The sequence below is a fragment of the Nematolebias whitei genome, chromosome 20, assembly GCF_014905685.2.
Source record: "Nematolebias whitei isolate Nwh7 chromosome 20, NemWhi1, whole genome shotgun sequence".
Taxonomy (NCBI): domain Eukaryota; kingdom Metazoa; phylum Chordata; class Actinopteri; order Cyprinodontiformes; family Rivulidae; genus Nematolebias; species Nematolebias whitei.
The window spans coordinates 24738454-24759435 of NC_056517.1; the positions used below are offsets into that span (position 1 = coordinate 24738454).

Below are 20982 nucleotides of genomic sequence, written 5' to 3' on the forward strand. Positions count from 1 at the left end.
CACCCAGCACACACACTTTTTGCCCCACTCCCCTCAGGAAGGAGGTTAAGGAGCATTAAGTGTAGAACCACTAGACTGAGGAACAGCTTCTACCCTGAGGCTGTTAGACTCATGAATCTCTAACTAGAATAATGACTGTGAAAAACCATATCATGTTGCTGCTGGTCTGTTTCATGTTGCTGCTGATCTGTTTCAATGTTGATGTGTTCATGCGTGCACATCTGCTCACAGACTCATGTTCATGTTTGTGGTGATGTTCAATGTTTTATGTTATGAGTGCTTAGTGTATATTTAGTTGATGTTTTTCTTAGTTCATATCTTAGATGTTATTACTGTTTTTCTTATACATTTTATTGTTGGATGTAACTGGGACCCTGTGTACATAATTTCGCTCCACCACATGTACCACATGAGGTGCGAATGACAATAAAGAAACTCTGACTCTGACTCTGACTCTGTCTCAAGTGTAATGAGTTTTCACATGTAATTTAATGTGGAACAAGTCAGTAATTTATTTGATATTTATTTTGAGATAATAAGAATGATGCATTTAGATTCATAAAAATATTTTCAACAGCCATGACACTTAATTGCAGGTGTCTTGTTGACTACATTCTTGTTCAGATTGTTGTTACAAATTGATTTTTTGTAATGTTCTATGTTTTAAAAAAAAGTTCAATCCAAACTTTGGTCTAAAAAGCAGTAAACAGTAGCACATGCTTCATATTTTCACTTTTAATGAGTCATAAACTTCATTTTTTGCAAGTTTCTCCCAAAGTGTGCATTTAAATGTCAAGTCCGCCTTTCTGTGCTGCACTAGGCATAAATCCATCACTTTTGCATCAATCTTAAACAAATTATAATAAAAGAACACTAAAAATAGAATGCTGACTGCACTATTATGCTAAAGGAGAATTTAAACAATTGTTGCATTTGATTTTATCCTCAAGTTTATATTAAAATTATTCTATTCAATTCAGTTTATTTATAAAGCGCCAAGCCATAACAGAACATTTATCAAAATAATATGTTAAAAGAAACATTCATATATAAAATAATAATTTAACACTATTTATCTGAGGAGACTGCTGAGGCATTTTATGGTACATAGTGGGATCAGTTAAATAAAATACAAAATGTGTGATGTATTATTATAAAGCGCGAAAAACGACTTGGAAATAAATTGGGAGTATTTTTGTCCTTTCACAGCACCCATGTTGTGTTTTACCGTAATACACGTTGTTGGAGAGCAGCTGCATTTTATTTAGCTGTGAATCAACCGCAGTCGGAGCAGAGGTGATGCTGCAGCAGCTGTGTGGACAGTTAGTCAGCTGGCCTGCTCCTTTTTAGTCAGCCGGCCAATAATCCGGCTGGACGTTAAGATGAGCAGCGAGAGAGGAGTTTCCTCTCGACTGGACGGAAAGAAGAAGACGTCACCTTGAATTTTCAGAGCGATATAAATGTACTGCGGAAATAATTTTGTTGAATTTATACCACTTATATGGTCGAAGCGGGCGTCGCTGCCGCAGCTGGATCGAAAAGAAGCGCTAACTCCGCACAGCCGGCTCCCCGCTGTCAGCCGGCGTCTAAACGGTGAGGAGCAGTTGCTGATGATCAGGCTGACCGACATGAGGGAAGCTGTTTCTACACTTTGTGTGTGTGGCACGCAATTTTTCAGGAAGTCAAAGAACTGACAAGACTGGAGGACGTGCATATGGCTCCACCTAAACGCGGTGTACCTGGACAAATGATTAAAAATGGCATCTTCCTCTTTGTGTTCGAGGATGAGGATCGTCGCGTCGGCACTAAACGGACGCGATGCTAGCTCGCTAGCTCGCCCTTTGATGTTTGTAGCTTGAATCCTTCGAGACGCCGCGGAGGATAAACCGTTCAGATGCGACGTGTAAACTTCGGAGCGCTGCTTTTTGTAAACGCTGCCTCGCGGGATTAAACGCAGTCAACTTTAAAAGGTGACGGTATTCACAGCTACAATGGTTAGCTGACTTTTATTTAGTTGCTTTTAGCCAAAAAGAGTGCAGGTAATTAGCACCAGATGAGCACGCAGTCTTCACGTCGCGGTGTATTTAATAAATTAATAATCAACCAAACCAGCTGAAGCCAGCAAAGTCGGTAACAATGCCAAGCTTTTTGCATTTCTGCATTTTTTCAAGAGCACAAAGTTTTACACCGGTAGCTTTATAGTTACTACGCCTTTATTAATGCAAATTTATGTACTTCCTCTAGTTCAGCTGGTTCAAATGTGCACACTTGGCCCCTAAGCGCTGCAGTTTTAGCTATTTGGGTCTTAAAGTTTAGCTCTTAACAGCCAAAGATGCGTCTGTCATCATTTTTGGCCTTGTTCAGGCCGGCTTTACCCCTGATCCTGGGGCTGTCTCTGGGATGTAGTCTCAGCCTTTTAATGGTGTCCTGGACACAAGGGGACACGGATGACCCCTGCAGAGACGAGCTGACCCCGGGCAGGCTCTTTCTGGGCAGAGGAGATGCTCAGAGGGGCGGAAGAGGTGGAGCTGGAGAGGAGGACTTCCAGCCACGGATTGTACCTTATCACAAGGACCCGAACAAGCCCCACAAAAAAGTCCTCAGGTGAGCGTGTGTAGTTTTCATCTTCATTACTGACTTAAACAAACGTTGTCGACTGTGCAGTTTGTGTTTTGTTGTTCACTTTCTGGTTTCTTGTCCAGAACCAGATACATCCACACCGAGCTGGGCATCAGAGAGCGACTGCTGGTCGGCGTTCTGACCTCTCGGGCCACCCTCAACACGCTCGCCGTGGCGGTGAACCGAACAGCTGCCCACCGATTCCACCGCACCTTCTTCTTCACGGGGCTACGCAGCCCCAAAGTGCCTCACGGCATGACGGTGATTGCACACGGCGACGACCGGCCGGTGTGGCTGATGTACGAGACGGTGCGCCACCTGCATCAGCACTACGGCTCGGACTACGACTGGTTCCTGTTGGCCCAGGACGACACTTACATGCAGGCGGATCATCTTTCAGAGCTGGTGAGCCACCTCAGTGCAGGTCAGGACCTGTACATGGGCAGGGCTGAGGAGTTCATCGGAGGAGAGGAGAAGGCACGCTACTGCCACGGGGGGTATGGCTACCTGCTTTCCCGCAGCCTGCTGGCCCGTCTGCAGCCGCACCTCGACACCTGCCGCAACGACATCCTCAGCGTGAGACCCGACGAGTGGCTGGGCCGCTGCATCATCGACTTCCTGGGTCTGAGCTGCGTAGAGGTGCACCAGGTAACGGCAAATACGTCAAAACAGGACATAAATCTAAAACGATGAATTCCAGTTTCTCTGATTAACGTAATAATTTTTGTTTACGTGACTCACAGGGGATGACGTACCGTTACTTTGAGCTCGGGAAGAACGCCGATCCGGAGCGCGAAGACAGCGTCGAGTTTAAAAACACCTTCACGGTTCATCCCGTGTCCGACCCAAATCTCATGTATCGCCTGCACAAACGCTTCAACCACATTGAGCTCGAATGGACTTATCAGCAGATTCAGCAGCTGCAGGTTTGTGACACTTTTTTTTATTTACAAACCGGATTCCAAAAAAGTTGGGACACTAAACAAATTGTGAATAAAAAACTGAATGCAATGATGTGGAGGTGTCAACATCTAATATTTTATTCAGAATAGAACACAAATCACAGATCAAAAGTTTAAACTGAGAGAATGTATCATTTGAAGGGAAAAATCTGTTGTTTCCAAATTTCATGGCGTCAACAAATCCCAAAAAGTTGGGACAAGTCCATTTTTACCACCGTGTGGCATCCCCCCTTCTTCTTACAACACTCAACAGACGTCTGGGGACAGAGGAGACCAGTTTCTCAAGTTTAGAAATAGGAATGCTCTCCCATTCATGTCTAATACAGGCCTCTAACTGTTCAATCGTCTTGGGCCTTCTTTGTTGCACCTTCCTCTTTATGATGCACCAAATGTTCTCTATAGGTGAAAGATCTGGACTGCAGGCTGGCCATTTCAGTACCCGGATCCTTCTCCTACGTAGCCATGATGTTGTGATTGCTGCAGAATGTGGTCTGGCATTATCGTGTTGAAAAATGCAGGGTCTTCCCTGAAAGAGATGACGTCTAGATGGGAGCATATGTTGTTCTAGAACCTGAACATAGTTCTCTGCATTAATGGTGCCTTTCCAGACATGCAAGCTGCCCATGCCACAAGCGCTCATGCAACCCCATACCATCAGTGATGCAGGCTTCTAAACAGATCGTTGATAACAACTTGGGCTATCCTTGTCCTCTCTGGTCTGGATGACATGACGTCCCAGTGTTCCATAAAGAACTTCAAATCGTGACTCATCTGACCACAGAACAGTCTTCCATTTTGCCGCACTCCATTTTAAATGACCCCTGGCCCAGTGCAAACATCTGAGTTTCTGGAGCTTGCTTAGAAATGGCTTCCTCTTTGCACTGTAGAGTTTCAGCTGGCAACGGCGGATGGCACGGTGGATTGTGTTCACTGACAATGCTTTCTGGAAGTATTCCTGAGCCCATTCTGTTATTTACTTGACAGTGGCATTCCTGTTTGAGGTGCAGTGACGTTTAAGGGCCCGGAGATCACGAGCATCCAGTAGAGTTTTATGGCCTTGACCCTTACGCACAGCGATTGTTCCAGATTCTCTGAATCTTTTGATGATGTTATGCACGGTTGATGATAACTTAAAAGTCTTTGCTATTTTATGCTGGGTAACACCATTCTGGTATTGCTGCACCATCTTTCTGCGCAACAATGGTGGAATTGGTGATCCTCTTACCATCTTGGCTTCTGAGAGACACTGACACTCTGAGAAGCTCTTTTTATACCCAATCATGTTGTCAATTGACCTAAATAGTGTTAATTGGTCTTCCAGCTGTTCATTATACGCTCAATTTCCTTTTTCCAGCCACGTATTGCTACTTGTCCCAACTTTTTTGGGATTTGTTGACACTGTGAAATTTTGAATCAACATATTTTTCCTTTAAAATGTTACATTTACTCAGATTAAACTTTTGATCAGTCATCTATGTTATATTACAAATAAAATATTGACATTTGCCATCTCCACATCATTGCATTCAGTTTTTATTCACAATTTGTTTAGTGTCCCAACTTTTTTGGAATCCGGTTTGTATTTATCATATTTAATCTTGTCTATGATTTCCTTTATATTTGATTTTAGGTGTAAAAATGTGCAGTTTGTCTGTTACCACACCCCGAGCAATTCACACACCAGAAATTCCAGACGAATGGGTGTTCTGTTGAGACATGAAGGGCTTCAGTTCAGTCATCTAATTCTCACTATGATCTGCCTACGAATAGGCCTGTCGCAATAAACAATAAATCAATTAATCGCATGATAAATTAAAATTATCAACCTCTTTTTCATTTATCAGCTTTATCGTTTCTTCGTCTCTCTTTCTACTGAAGACACTGGATGACAAAAAGCTCAACTCCGGTGCTCTTCACTGACCCCTCCCTTTCTCTTTAAAAATCCATTTTAATGATCCAAAATAGCGTTTTTGGATCGTTAAAAGCAGCTAAGCTAACAAGCCGACCTCAGGGAAAAAACCTCCGGCTTGTTGAAGCTCCAAAATTCAGTTGAAACCCGTGCCTTCGTGTAAAAAGTTGTTTTTCTCTACAAAAAGAAGCTGAGAACTTGTTTACAGATTTTTTAATTAAAAGCTTTGTGTGAAAAATGCTATGCTTAAGAGCTCAAACCACACTGAGCGTCCGCCATTTTGAGAACCGAAAAACAGGAAGGAGAGACAGCCCATGTCACGTCAAGGGGCCTCCCTCCCATTTTTCTTAAAGAGACACACTGCTCTCTCCCTCTCTATCCATCCTTTGGTTCAGACAGTCTTATACTGCCATCCAGTGGTCAAAAAAGGTACACCACACGAAAATCAACCAACATTTCCTATTAAATTTGACAATTTCTAATTATTGTCAAATTTCAAACAATATTATTGTTTATCACAATAATTTTTGAGACAGCAAAATTTATCGTGACAGGCCTACCTACGAAGCTTTCATATACCGTATTTTCCAGCGTACAAGTCGCATCTATTATGTTACTGCTGACCCCCGGGAAATGTGAGCCGGTGTTGTGCCAAAAATCAACTGACGGGAGGACTCACAGTTGCAGTTCTTCGAAATGTAATAATTAATACTTAATTAAAAACAATTATTTGTTTGTTTGACGTTATAGCAAAGCTGTGTCTCAGTTTAACTTTTTCCTTCATAAATGCACTTTTTGGGGGTGGGATGGGCAGCAACGGTACAGGTAGGGATGCACAATATTGGATTTTTGGCAGATATCTGATACGCCGATATGTTAAAACTTATTTGGCTGGTAACCATTACAGATATTTCTCCTAGACCTACTTACAGAGACTACATAGCTTTCTCTGCTGTGGAATTAAAATACTACATTATTCAACATGGTCTTTGTCTTTTTTTTTTTTCTGGTCTTTTTTTTAGGTCTCTCTTGTAAATGAGTCCCTGAGGCTCAATGGGATTAACCTGTATAAATAAATGTTGAATGAATGAATGAATTTGGCCTGCTGCCAAATGCAGATGCCAAAAAGGGGGCTTAAAATTATGTAACACTATATAAATATATAATCTATAAAAAAAAAAAAATAGTGCCTTTTATATCGGTGAGTTATTTTTATGGAATGGCCGATGTCTGATATTTAACTTTATCGCTAATATTGCCCGATACCGATACCATGCCGATAATATCGTGCATCCCTAGGTACAAGAACAACATTTATGCCTAACGGTAGTTGTCAAAGCCTAGAGAGCCCTTTTGCACCTCTAACGGCTGTAAATGGTAATGTTTACTCTGGTTCATGTCAGTATGAATGAACATGTAACGTGTCAGTCAAAAATTTTGTTATGAATATGGAAAACTTTAACATATTGGGGGTGCACCGATTGCAGTTTTCTGTATGATCACCGATCACCGATCTCTAAAAAGTCTGTTCTGCCGGTTCCAATTTTGGCCGATACGGATTTTGTTTTATAAGCAACACTGTCAGGTGTTGGGTCACAATGCACCTTCAATTTTTCAATATTATTGAAACGTATACCCTTGAACAATATCCTAGAAACAATACAAACTGGTTTTAACTGGCCATGAATATAAATTAAGTTTAGACAATTGTTGTTAAAACAAAAAAAAATCTGTAAAATCAGTTTCTCATGCAAGTATTGGCCGATTTCCCAAAATTATGGAAATCGGGGCCGATTTATCTGTGCACCACATATGTATAAGTCGTGTCGGCATATAAGTCGCAGGACTGGCAAATCTATGCAAAAACAAAAAACCTGGGACTTATACGCCAGATAATACGGTACACTTACTGTTTGTTAATGACACTTTATTAGACGTGTTTTAACTTCAAATACAACGTACTGTCATTTACAGCTTCTGTTTTGATCTATTCATCAGATGCAGATCAGTAATTTGAGCGACCTGACGCCGGAGGGGAAAGCTGGGGTCACGTGGCCGATTGGAATAACCCCCCCCTTCAAACCCAAGACTCGTTTTGAGGTCATAAACTGGGATTACTTCACAGAGGAGCACGTTTACACCTGCGCCGACGGCTCGCCCAAGTGCGAGATGAGAGGCGCCGACCGAGCCGACGTCAGCGCGATACTAGAGGTCGCCGTGGAGCGCCTCAACGAGCACTACCAGCCGCAGCTCCGCTTCCGCAAGCGGCGTCTGCTCAACGGGTACCGGCGCTTCGATCCCACCCGCGGCATGGAGTACATTCTGGACTTGGCGCTGGAGGCCTTCACCCAGAAAGGCCACAGCCAGATCATCGCCAAACGGGTCAACCTGCTGCGACCCCTTAGCACCGTTGAGATCATCCCTATGCCTTACGTGACGGAGGCGACACGGGTGCAGGTCATCCTGCCCATCACAGCCCAGGACCAGGACTTCGTTGGCAACTTCCTCGACATGTACGTGATGAACATGTTGGACACCCACGATAACGTGTTGCTGACGTTCTTGTTCATTTACGATCCCTTCGAAGCACAAAGAGTTAGCCAGACGGACGTGTTCGCCGGCGTCAAGTCCATGATCGGGGAGGTGGAGAAACGCTATGGCGACGTGAAGATCCCTTGGATTAGCGTAAAGACGGAGGTGCCTTCGCAGGTCAAGCTGATGGACATCATCTCTAAGAAGCACCCCGTCGACACGCTGTTCTTCCTGGCGAGCGTTTGGACCGAGGTCAACTCGGACTTCCTGAACCGCTGCAGGATGAATGCCATCAGCAACTGGCAGGTGTTCTTCCCCGTCCACTTCCAGGAGTACAATCCTGCCGTCATGTACCGCGACCAGCAGCCCTCGGCCTCCTCCTTCGCCTCGGATTCGCTTCGAGATGGCCACTTTGACCGCCACGTCTTCGACGAGGCTTGCTTCTACAATACGGACTACATGAGCGCCCGCACGAAGATGGCCGCGGACATCCTGGACAACGAGGAGCTGCTGGAGAGCATGGACGTGTACGACATCTTCGTGCGTTACTCGGGCCTGCACGTGTTCAGAGCGGTGGAGCCGGCGCTGGTCCAGAAATACGTGCGGCGAGCTTGCAACCCACGCTTCAGCGAGGACATCTACCACCGCTGCGTCCTCAGCAACCTGGAAAGTCTGGGGTCTCGATCGCATCTAGCCATGGCTCTGTTTGAGCAGGAACAGGCCAACAGCACGTAAAACGGTCTGACGGGACGATTCTGAAGAAGCAGCTTCAACACGGTGGAACAGCGTCGGAGTCAACCAAAAACCAACTCCTCGAGCAGAGCCGACGACTCGCCTCCTGCAGCTTCTTATAGGAACTTATTAATTTATAACCTTCAACGAGGATGTTATGTACTCCCATTTTCTCACAAAGTGTGAGGCAGTATTTATATTGTCATTTTTAAGATTTCAGTGTAATACATGAACAAATGCCTTCAGTGTTAAATATTATAAAAAATACTTGAGCCATTTGTCTTCTGGTGTGAAGATGTCAAAAATGCTGAAAACAAGCTGCCTTTTCTTTAAGAAATGTTCTTTTCTAAGACGTATTAAAGATCGTTTGTTTGTTCAGTGTGTGGATGTTTGTTTGGCAGGACCTGATTGATCCTGGGGGAGTGCGTTACGGCCGTGTTAAGAGTCAGGACGGCGTGCTCAGATTTAACTCCACCCCGCTGCTCGGTGCAGAAGCTGCTGCAGGGCCTGGAGGCAGTGAACAGTTTGTTCCTCAGCAGCCCCGCCTCATCCTCCGTGCATTAAGTCAGTAAATCTCCACCCCCTACCAGGGCCTCCCTGAGCTTTTTGGCCAGCGCTCTGCGCACGTTCCCGTGGGATGAAAAACACGAGCAGCATCCAGACGACAGGTCGTGTCCGTGCAGCCTGACGGTGAGGCGGCTGAATGCTTCGCTTCACGCTCGCCCACAGAGCACCTCCGTGCGAGGGGCTGTGGGCTCAAAAGTGTGGGGAGGTGAAGGCCCACGGTGCAAACCGGGGCCTCCACCTGCTTCTCTGTGGCGAAGCCAGAGGACAATAATGTGTCTGTCTGCTGCCTTTCGAAGAACGCCTGGCTCGGGCAGGAAATGTGACGGCTCAAAGTCAACATTGTGCTAACGCAGAACGAGCGCTCACTCGCTGTGAGGCTGTGCAGGCGTTTTTATGACGCAGCAGAAACCAGAAAAGGTGCTCTCTGAGAAAAGTCAGTGACCTTAATGAACTCAGTCATTCTCCATACTTCATGTTGAGCTGTAATATGGTTTATGGTCTCTTTCTGGTACAACTGGAACAAATGCGTGAGCCGTGCAGGAGGTTTGCATAAAAATGAGTCCATTAAAACACCATCGGTCGTTCTTATCTAAATTTAAAAGTTTTCTAACCAATTCAGTTCAAAAACACTTTATTAATCCCAAAGGAAAATTAATTGTAGCTCATCCTGGTTTCATTAGAGTTCTAGATGCTGATGTCTGTGGGCAGGAAGGATCTCTTGTAGCAGATCTGAAGAAACTGGCTGCAGATGCCAATCCGTCCATCCAGACTCAGCAGACCTCTCGGTCCTCTTGGGCAGCAGGACTGCCTGAATACTGGGCAGAACTACGCCCCCCGCAAGCGTTGGCTATTCCTCCCAGCAGCTTGCTGAGCTCCTTGTCAGACAAAACAGCAGGTGCTGGGGGTCGATCTTGGTCCTCCCGCTGTCACGAGCCACATTTCCCGCCACCTCCCAAGATTTCGGCGATCAGGCACTTGAGCACCGCCTCTAGGTAGACGGGAATGCGTCCACAGCACCACGTTTTCAACTCATTTAGGATTTTGGGCTGTAGTTGAGGTATTATTTCAGCTTTGAGATGTTAATCAGCTGCTCCCAGTTGTACAAAACCACCTTACTGTTATGGTTACTCATCAGAACAAATTTCCAAAAGTTAAAAAGGTTTCAGTAAAAATCCTTCCAGCTGCACAGGATCTGATACCAGAGGAAATAATCATCCAAAAAAGTGATTTACATCCAGATAAAAAAAGAGTAATTAAAGTTTTCAAAAGCAAAATCTCAACATGCAGCCACCTTGAGCGGTGCAATTCTAAAACTAACTTTGTTTCATACACCTTTAGAAACACCCATTTATCCTATAACTTGTAAAATTCTTTGAAATTGACGTTTTTTGTTTGCCAAATGCTATAGCACTGGGGAATCCCTAGGCCTGTCACGATAACAAATTTTGCTGGGCGATTGTCTCAGAAATTATAAATGATAATATTGTTTGAAATTTAACAATTAGTCATTTTTGTCAAATATAAGCAGAAATGTTGGTTAATTTTTGTGTGTAGTACCTTTTTTGGCCACTGGATGTCAGCATAAGACTGTTTGAACTGAAGGATGGATAGTGAGGGAGCGAGCAGCTTTAAGAAGGAGGGAGGCCCCTTGATGTGACATGGGCTGTCTCAATCTTTTTTCAGTTCTCAAAATAGCGGACGCTCCGTGTGGTTTGAGCTCTTTAGCATAGCATTTTTCATACAAAGCTTTTAATAAAAAATCAGTAAACAAGTTCTCAGCTTTTTTTTTTTTTTGCAAAGAAAAATAACTTTTTACACAAAAGCACGGGTTTCAACTGGGAATTTTGGAGCTTTGACAAGACGGAGGTTTTTTCTGAGGTCGGCCTGTTAGCTTAGCTGCTTTTAACGATCCAAAAACACAACTTTGGATCGTTAAAACAGATTTTAAAGAGAAAGGGAGGGGTCAGTGAAGAGCACCGAAAATGAGCCTTTTGTCATCCAGTGTCTTCAGTAGAAAGAGAGAGACACGAAGAAATTATAAAGCCGATAAATGAAAACGAGGTTGATAATTTTCATTTATCATGCTATTAATTAATTTGTTTATTCCGACAGGCTTAGAAATCCCTTCATATGATTCAATGTGAAACTCGAGAATGTACAGCTGGAATTTATTCCAAACAAATAAAAATCCAGTTTTAAAACTAAAACAAAATAACTTGTCAGGCCAGGTGATAAGTCAACAAATTTCCACAAACTACGTGTCATTTTTAAGTATTTGAGACAAAACATAAAAAAAGTGACTCAGTATTAAGAGTCCTTATTTTGCCAGCACAGGTTACTTATGTTGTTAGTAGTAATTTTTAAAATACTTTTATTTCTGTAAATCCTTTCAAGACCCCCACCTTAATGTTTCAGGAACCCCTTCAAGAACCAAAAACAAATATATATATATATATATAGTTTAATAAAAACAAGATAAGAAAAAAAAAAGACACTTTACATGTTGTGGCATTTACAAACTTTGGCAAGTGCTTCTTTATTCACATCCAGGCTGTCTCACAAAGTCACAGCTCCTTCCTCAGTTTATCATCATTTTTCGTCAGCCTTCATCACCGAACCCTTCATACGTTTACAGTTTTATCCTGTAGGCGACCCTCAATGTAAACAGAGGGAGAGAAGCTCCCACTCTTCAGAAACACATGCAGGATTGAGACAAACAGAATGTCAGAAACGGGAGAATCTGAAGCTCCAAGCTGAGCTGCAGTACCAGTTTCCTCCAGCAGAGGGTGCTATTGATTCAGTGACAACATGAACGTCCTGGCCATGCGCAGAATCAAGATACTACCTATGTCTACTGTTTCTCACCTACAGAGTGCAGTTATTAATCCTGGTAACAAAAACACAGCTCTGAAAAGTCACTCCTACAGTTAGCTGCTGGTAGGGTGCATCATTTTTGGCAAAAAAAAAAAGTTTCCTAAAAGCATTTTAACAAATGTGTCGAGTCCTGCCCTCGACGGTAATGCCTGTCTTTTTTTATATATATATTTACACACACTGTCTGATCAGATGAATTAATCCATATTCATGGAGCATGCATAGGTCATCGTGAAATCACTTTTTGTGTAGGAACAAAAAAAGACGAAGAGTCCCGACAGAGTTGCAGCACAGTGCAAAGAAACCTCAAAAGGTTTCCGGTTTTGAAAAAATAAAAAACCTCCATGTGACAGTACAACATATACATACAGATGGGACTGGTGCATATTATCTTCTGTTACAGCCACTCAGACTGAGGATGAGGGAGGTCGCTGTTTGTTGCAGCTCCCACGACAGATGCAGGATGGAGCTAAAATAAACCAGCCAAAAGCCAAGACACAGAGGAACACTAACATTCCTGCCCTACTGATTCAAAACTGCAACATTTACCCCCTCTTCCCTTAAAAACCCCAAACCGAGTGTCCTGTACTGTACAGCTGGCCTTCTTAAAGAGACAAAAACATATTTACATTCACATCTCTAGAAAAGAACCCTTAGTTTATCTCATTTGTGTGCGTAACGTAAAAAAAAAGCTTAAAAAAATGGACAAAATCTCAGACTTGGACTTAAATGTTTGCTGAAACATCATTTTATAAGTTATGAAAAGGATTTGAGCCCAGATCTGTATATTTGTCCACCTTTTTTTTTGTTCTTTTTGCCTTTGGTAACACCTTCAGAACATTAACTCGCTAAAAGATCACACAAGAAAAAGGAAGTGAGCAACAAGAGTCAGTCGAGACGCATCTACGTCTGTAACGCGACTAAAAAACATAAATCGTGGTCGTTAATACTCTTTATCAGCTCTAAACACTGTTAAAGTTAAAACACTGCAGTTCAGAAGTTCATTTTTTTTCCTGTTAAACACAATGGATGTTATTTTGTTAACCTCTTAACCATAAATGAAACATCTGGTTTATAATCTGCAGCCAACCGATGTAATCTGAGCTTTGCTGGTGTAATTACTTGAACCCTTCAAACACAAGTTAATAATAAGAACTAGTTTAAAACACGCAGATACTTAAAAATAAAAATAATCGAACCACAAACAGTAAAAAAAACTAAGAACGTAAAATGCGACGCTGGATGTTACTTCATAAAAAACAATGTGCGAGTGTCCAGAACCTCAGATGTGTGTGAGATGACGCTGGGTGTGGAGGTTTCTCTTCTTTTTCTTTTAGGATTATATTTACAAACAGCAGAGCAGCCGAGAGGCGACAGCGCCGTTAACGACGACGTCTCCTTCACACGATGGACGAAGCGCCTTCAGATCAACCTTCTCAGTTCATTTCACTTGAAAACACTGGTGGTAAACAGAACCAAGACTTCTTGTAGTTTCATTACAGAGTCAGCGTTTCAGCGATGACCTCACACACAAATCGCTCTGAAAACAAGGCGCAGAAACTGAAACTTAAGTGTTGCGGACCGCTAAGGCCTGTTCCAGCTCCTGCCTCCTTTGCTGGATCTGTGAGGAGAAGCAAAACGATGAATATAGTGACAGAAGGAGAAGCAGAGAGTTTTATAAAAGACGGACGAGGTACGGTTGTTCACCTTGCAGTAGAAATAACGGCTCACAGCCTCTTGGGACCAGGGTTCATGGTAAAACGCTGCCCTCCTCTCCTCCTCTGGGTTCCCCACGACATCCGTCATCAGCTGCAGAAGATGAGAGTCAGTCACTGGTTGTGTTGATCAAAAACTGACAAAACATTTATCTAATGTTGCCTGCGTCTGCAGAGTCAGCAAACATCTCACGAACGAGGATGGATTGGAACAAAACTCACAGAAAGAAACCGTTGGATGGACAACTGATTAACTTTTGGAGTCTGATTCAAGATGGCACCTGCAGCCAATCATCCTTAGCAAACAGAACAATGGCTACGACTCTGTTAGCTTAGGAGATATTGAGCTAAAAATTAGGCCCCGTTTACACAAGAACAACCTCTGGAAACTTTGGTGGTAATAAACAAAAAAAAAAAAAAAAAAAGAAGAAAGAAAGGGTTTACATGAAAAATGCTGTCAGTCAGGTTGCCAGATAAGAAATTATGAACTATAGTACTGTCACTTTAAAATGATAGTATTTTGATCTAAACTGTCAAATGTGCTGAGTAAAGATAATCTAAGACGAGGTGTGTGTTGTGTTTATCGAACATGTACACAGAAAAGGAGGGGGTAATAAATAAGACATTTTAAATTTATCTGGCAACCCAAACCTGGCTCAGCTGCATTCATTGTAGTTTTTTCCCCCTTTTTTCCCCCCAACCTTTATTTATACAGGTTAATCCCAATGAGCCTCAGGGACTCATTTACAAAAGACCTGATTATGAACATTTGGGCCTAAAAAAAATCGGGTCCAGCCTGAAACCGACCAATTAACTGTAATTAGAGGCTTGAACCAGAAAAAAAAAACACACACAAAAAAAAAAAAACAGACATTTTTTTAATTAAGCTTTTACTGCATTTGTAAGCAAATCAGTTTGACATGATTTAAAAACTTATTTCAAAGAAAGGAAGATATAAAAACTCTTTTTTATTAACAAGAGTCAGTGGATTATTATAGTTACTATAATATCAAAGTTATTATAGTTATTAACAGTCGGCGGATGCGCACGGCTGATGATCAAATTGGGTCGTCGGCTGCGCGCGTCTGCTGACACAGCGGCTGAGTCCAGTTGGACTTCGGATGGTTCGCTGGCAGTGATCCATCTGAAGCTTAATTTAACTTTTTTTTTTTACCTCTTTCAACCGGCAGGCCAGCACGCAGTCAAACAGCATTGGATCATCGGCCGCGCGCATCCGCTGATGCAATCTAAAGCCCGACACCGACCCGGCCCGCCCATTAAGCACATTATTTTGGCCCGACCCAGCCCAAATTTTAGGCCCGAGTCAGAAATGACAGCTCTAATTCATTGCGCCCTCATTGTGCACGCAGTGTCTGAATGATCACAGTTACGCCCAAACTGGTGAATACACTGACGTCTCTTTGGAGCCTGGTTTTTATTCGTTTTGCTCCTACATGCTGAAAAAGAGTGTGTAGCACAAAAACACTCTGCTCTCTGCCATTTATTATAACTGTTGTTAGTGCAGAAAAACTTTGGACTGCAGCTGCCTGTAGCGTGCATGTGCGACTTCACACTTGCGGAGCATTTTACACCTCCGCTGGGGGGTTACCTCGAAAATCTCCACTCTGAGACCTTCGGTAGAGAGAACGAGGGCTGTTGTCGTGTAAACGAACGGCTGAACCGCAGCAGAAAGGCTGAGGTTTCACTCAAAAAACGGGCCTTAGTGTGACAGTAGCTGAGAGTCGCCTCAAAAACAGATTCAGAGCACGACACAACCTGAAATCCATCCTTCTGCACCCAACATGAAACATACAAGAGGAGCTACTACAGTGTGTGTGTGAGAAGTTATTAAACCTTGAGGTCTCGGCTCTGGGATTTGAGCCAGTCCTGGATGTAGCCTTTGGGATCTCTGGAGAAGCTGAGCATGAAGTCCCGCTGGATCTTCAGCTGGTTGATGGACTCGATGGTCTCGTGGATCTGGGGAAAAATCCAGACATCTAATTAAAACCTCCGCTGGTGACGGAGTGTGTAGGAGAGAGCTCATGTAGGAAACACATGAAGGTCTCCAGGTCCCGTCACGGGACTCGTTATGTTCCTAAAAACTCTTCTGTCCTGAGGAGGAGTTTAAGAGCAGGAGGTAAATACAGAACGTGACATGAAACAGAACATCTACTGCATGAACAAAAGCAGAACTTCCTCATTAAACGTCTGTTTTCAAACACATCTATGGTTTGTCCAAAAGTTAAAGACCATGCAGAACATAAGGAGTTATTAGATATTTAATATGTTGCTGTTGTTTTTTGTAAACGTACTGTAGAAACAAACCTGACTTCACTGAGTGACTGATGATGTTAGTTTCACATGAGAAGAGCCAAGTTTTCAAAATAAAACAAGAAAAATGACGTAAATGTTAACAATAAGTCTGAAGCTTGACAGAAAAGGTGAAAGATAAACCGTAACACTAAGAAACCAAGAAATCTGATTAATAAAAGACTAATTAAAACAAAAAATTACAGAAAAAGCTTTGTAGTTTATCAGTACTGCAGACCTTGTGGTCCCTTCCACTTATTTATCAGTCTGTAAAATGTGTTACAAAGAACAATTCATGTGCTTTTAATAAACAATTTATTTTTTGAGAAACGCAGCAGAGATTTTTTTTAAATGTTAGCAGCAAAGGAGTTAAAATCTGTTCATAATAAACATTTTCTACAGATGTGTGGCTGTTTGAATTTGTGTTTTAGGCCAGACCGATCGTCAAACAATCAATTATTAACTTTAGGTTTTAATCTCAGTCTCATTTCTAACTTTCTGGAAACTTTTATTAATTTAGAATTACTTTTCTCATGGAGGAACCTAAAGTAAAAGACTTAAACTAATAAAATTTTTAAAAAGCGCCTTGTTATGAAGGAAAAATATCTAGAAGGCCTTAATTCCTGGGAGAAGCTCAAACGATAGCTACAGACACGATTTTACATTTAGATTAAATTTATATAACATAAAGTTATAAAAAAATTTAGAAGTAAAAGAACATTTGTCAAACATTAAAATCTTCAACATACATCAGTGAAGAGCAGCAGAAAAGCAGCTTTGTCATTAAATAATCCACAATACAGTAGTCCCTCATTACTTCGCAGTTCCACTTTTGTGGACTCGTTTTTTTACGGATTGTCAAAGTAAAATTGGACATGACAGAAAAATAAAATTTTACCCAACACACGATTGTCAACTTTAATATTACTCACGTGATTGGGACAGTAAAAAGTTAACGAAAAAATAAAATACTTCAGACAGGCGCCGCCATTTTGTAGTTTTCTCTCAATAAGCCTACACTGTATCGCCAGTCAAAAAAACTACATTACCCAGAAGCAACAGTGCTTCCAGCCGTTGCTTTCTGCTGAAATGGCGGGAAAGTTTTGATCCAATCCAAAAAATTTGGTCCATATTTATAGTGACGTCGGCGCTATGTGGATGCAGAGCGCCGATCAGAAGCGACCAGGAATTGGACCAGAACCGGACTTCCAGACTCGGTCAATCCGAGAGCAGCTTGTCGGCTCGTGTCGTTTTGTGCTGGCTCTCCAAAGGTCCGGCTCTTTCCAAAAGTGTCTGGTGCTCAACAGCTGCAAGGAGCCAATCAGAACTGGACCAGAACCGGACTTCCAGCTGTTTAGTACCATATAACATTTTGAAGTACTGTACAGTACATATAAGTATGTTGTTAAAATTACGTAGGTTTAAGAGTTTAGAACATTGTAAGAGTGTGGGAACGGTTTATAAAGCCTTACAATATATAAATAGTAAAATAAATATAACGTTTCTACTTGGTGGTTTTTCACTTATTGTGGGGGTGTCAAAGGACCACTGTAAACTCCATTGATCTCATGTTTCATCTCCTCTGTGGGACATTTTACGGACGTGACACTTTGTGGACGTGACACTCAGAGACGATCTCACCTTGTTGTCGAGCGAGGCGATTTCCTGCTGGTTGGCGGTGGAGAGGAGGAAGCTGCTCATCTGGCTCTTCAGGGGGTCTTCAACCTCCACGTCGATGTCGTAGCACGCCGTCTTCTTCTGATCGTTGGGGTCCACGCTGGACGGAAAAGCAAAGCAAAGCAAAAGGGATTAGAAAGAAGCTTTCATGAAATCGTTTTAATTAGAGACTCAGCATCTCTGCAGCCAAAGGGGGAGGATTTACCTGATGACGTGGTTAATGACGATGGGGTCAGGCGGCAGGAGGAGGTTAGTGAGGCGCTGAGGGATCTCAGAGAACTTCAGGCGAGGGCAGTCAAAAATCTGTTTTAAAGTGGAAAAAATTACTTTTAGAAATTAACCTTTAAGGTACAAACACTAAATGCTAATTCAAAACCAGCTAAAAGTGAAGGATTGTTGATTGGTGTCATGGGAGAGAATTACCTTTGTTAGTAAAATGTAAATACAAACCATAATACAATGCTTGGATGATCATTTACACCCTATATTAAATTAAAATGACAATATATGAGTGGCTGAGTGAAAATATTCAGCCTTTTGTTTGAATAGCAAATGTGGCCATAAAAACCTGGAGTTTATGTAATTTAAGATTTATGTGATCAAAAGAGTGAAGACTGGAGATTCAGAGAAGAGTTGCACAAAATCACAAAAAGTCGTCATAGTTTTCATTTTCTGTGAGACATTTGCTTTTAAACATTCTGGTTTGGATTCTGAGTCGTTCAGGATGTTGTTGCTGGACTTCAGGTCAGTTCAGCTCACAGGCTGAAGTGAAACATGCAAAATATGGTTTGAGATAGTTTTATAAGAAACAGAACCTTTACAGATACTTTGGATGGGAATTTTCAGATTTTCACTTTAGCTCGTTTTAAATTACCTTGTTGAGTTGAAAAACGTGTCAAACCTTTTCTTTGAGCAAAGCCGTAGCTAAAAGCTAACTGGTAAAACCATGGCTCAATGCTAAAAGGAGCAAGACAGTGGCTAAAAGCTAAAACTGGCAAAACCATAGCTAAATGCTAAAACGAGCAAAGCTGTAGCTAAAAGCTAAAACTGGCAAAACCATAGCTACATGCTAAAATGAGCAAAGCCATAGCTAAAATCTAAAACTGGTAAAACCACTGCTAAATGCTAAAATGAGCAAGACAGTAGCTAAAAGCTAAAACTGCTAAAACCATAGCTAAATGCTAAAACAAACAAAGCTGTAGCTAAAAGCTAAAACTGGCAAAACCATAGCTACATACTAAAACGAGCAAAGCCATAGCTAAAAGCTAAAACTGGTAAAACAATTGCTAAATGCTAAAATGAGCAAGACAGTAGCTAAAAGCTGAAACTGGTAAAACCATAGCTAAATGCTAAAACAAGCAAAGCTGTAGCTAAAAGCTAAAACAGGCAAAACCATAGCTAAATGCTAAAATGAGCAAAGCCATAGCTAAAAGCTAAAACTGGTAAAACCATAGCTAAATGCTAAAATGAGCAAAGCCATAGCTAAAAGGGAGAAGAGTGGTGGCACAGAGGTTAGAGAAGGTGGGTCTGTGATCGGAAAGTCGCAGGTTCGACTTTCCAGACCGGCAACATCAAAATGTGGGTGGGAAAGGTGAAGCACCCACATTTGTCCCACTCTGGGCCCTTGAGCAAGGCTCTTAACCCCACCATCTGCTCCCAAAACAGGTCTCACTTGAAAATGAGTCCTTGTGACTCAATGAGACTACCTGTATAAATAACGTTTAAAAAATAAATACATAAAATGAGCAAGACAGCTAAAAGCAATGAATTGATGAGAGCTTGGGGTATTTACATGGGGAAAATGTAAGTAAATAAAGCTAAGTAATTCAAAAAGTATCAAAGTTACAAAAATAAAAGTCACAGCACACTTCCTGACTGAGGCAAACGTTTTGAGAAACGAATGACTGAAATTTCACTAAACATCTGGAAGCAACAATAAATAGGCAAACCAAATTAAAAGCTGAATAGTTCATAATTCCCAGTAAACTCCTGTTCATGGTGGTATTGTAACAACCAGATTCCTGCACCTGTTGGAAGTACTTGTCACAGTTGATGTACTCCTTGTCATGGGAGTCCTGCAGCTTGTTGGTCTTCACGTACTGCCAGAGCGCCTGGATGATGCAGGAGCGAGTCTGAGTGTGAATGCCAAGCAGGCGAGCCAGACGGAGGTCCAGTTTGAACTGGGGGGGCTGCGGAGACAACAGAATCCCATCATGGTTGGCCACATCAGACCCTGTTTTATCATCCAGCATATATCACAGACATGGTTTCACACAGTTTAAAATACTCTGTGATGTTTCTGTAAGCCAATGGTTCCCAACTCTGGTCCTTGAGGAACGCCATCCTGCATGTTTTAGTTGCTTCCCTGGTGATTTGAATAAATGGGTGATTCACAGGCTCCTGCAGAGCTTGAGGAAGTAATCAAATCACTGAATCAGGTGTGTTGAAGCAATAAAAACATGCAGGATGGTGTTCCGCAAGGACCAGGGTTGGGCCTAGTTTAGAGTGAAGCCCATGTTCCTGAGAGACTTGAGAGGTTTGTTGCACGGTGGCACTGCGCCCTCACCTGGTAGTCCAGCATCAGCAGCAGAGTGCAGCGCACGCTCACGTCTCCTGGTCGCTTCACCTGGAACCCGTCCGTCTCCTGGGTGGTGGAGGTGCGGTGCCACTATAAAGAAAAGAGCGACATCACTGAATAGGCGTTCTGTTCAGAATCGTGCAATATACAGTTTATAATAAAGTTCTGAACTTATCTGCTGCTTTTCAAAAGATAACTATTTCTTCTTATCCAATGGACACAGCGCTCAGTCTTCAAAATTAGTGTATGGATTCCAAACTTGGCCTCAGATATTGTAGGGGCGTAGATTTTAGCACAACACCAATTTATTAATCAGCCAAAACAGATTGTTTTCATTCCTGCTGAATCTATATTCTTTTCTCCAAAAGGTTAGACCACATTCAGTTTTTTTATTTTTATTTTACCTCACAAAAAATAAACTAAACAGGAAAAAAAAACTGTAGCGGGAAGTGGTAAAATGAAGCAAAGACATTTCATATTTTTCATAAATCCACTACTTAGTGGCTA

General features: G+C 42.2%; 2 protein-coding genes across 5 annotated transcripts in view; one reads left to right on the forward strand and one right to left on the reverse strand.

Annotated features, from left to right (window-relative positions):
- The first annotated feature begins 2332 nt into the window (after positions 1–2332).
- Positions 2333–8929, forward strand: chpf2 (chondroitin polymerizing factor 2). The gene is made up of 4 exons (XM_037694316.1): positions 2333–2604; positions 2703–3267; positions 3363–3545; positions 7489–8929. Exons 1-4 carry the CDS (start codon positions 2333–2335, stop codon positions 8755–8757), a joined length of 2289 nt encoding a protein of 762 aa, XP_037550244.1. The 3' UTR covers positions 8758–8929.
- A 3430-nt stretch (positions 8930–12359) lies between these two features.
- LOC119426649 (SWI/SNF-related matrix-associated actin-dependent regulator of chromatin subfamily D member 3) overlaps positions 12360–20982 on the reverse strand; it is a 49741-nt gene continuing 41118 nt past the window's right edge. For all 4 annotated transcript variants that reach the window (XM_037694225.1, XM_037694224.1, XM_037694227.1 and 1 more), the window contains 7 exons: positions 20464–20565; positions 19925–20086; positions 18103–18200; positions 17862–17997; positions 15765–15887; positions 13903–14004; positions 12360–13816 (listed from right to left, as the gene is read on the reverse strand). In XM_037694225.1, the coding sequence (XP_037550153.1) occupies positions 13763–13816; positions 13903–14004; positions 15765–15887; positions 17862–17997; positions 18103–18200; positions 19925–20086; positions 20464–20565 (777 nt within the window). In that variant the 3' untranslated portion in view covers positions 12360–13762. The remainder of the gene's footprint in view (positions 13817–13902; positions 14005–15764; positions 15888–17861; positions 17998–18102; positions 18201–19924; positions 20087–20463; positions 20566–20982) is intronic.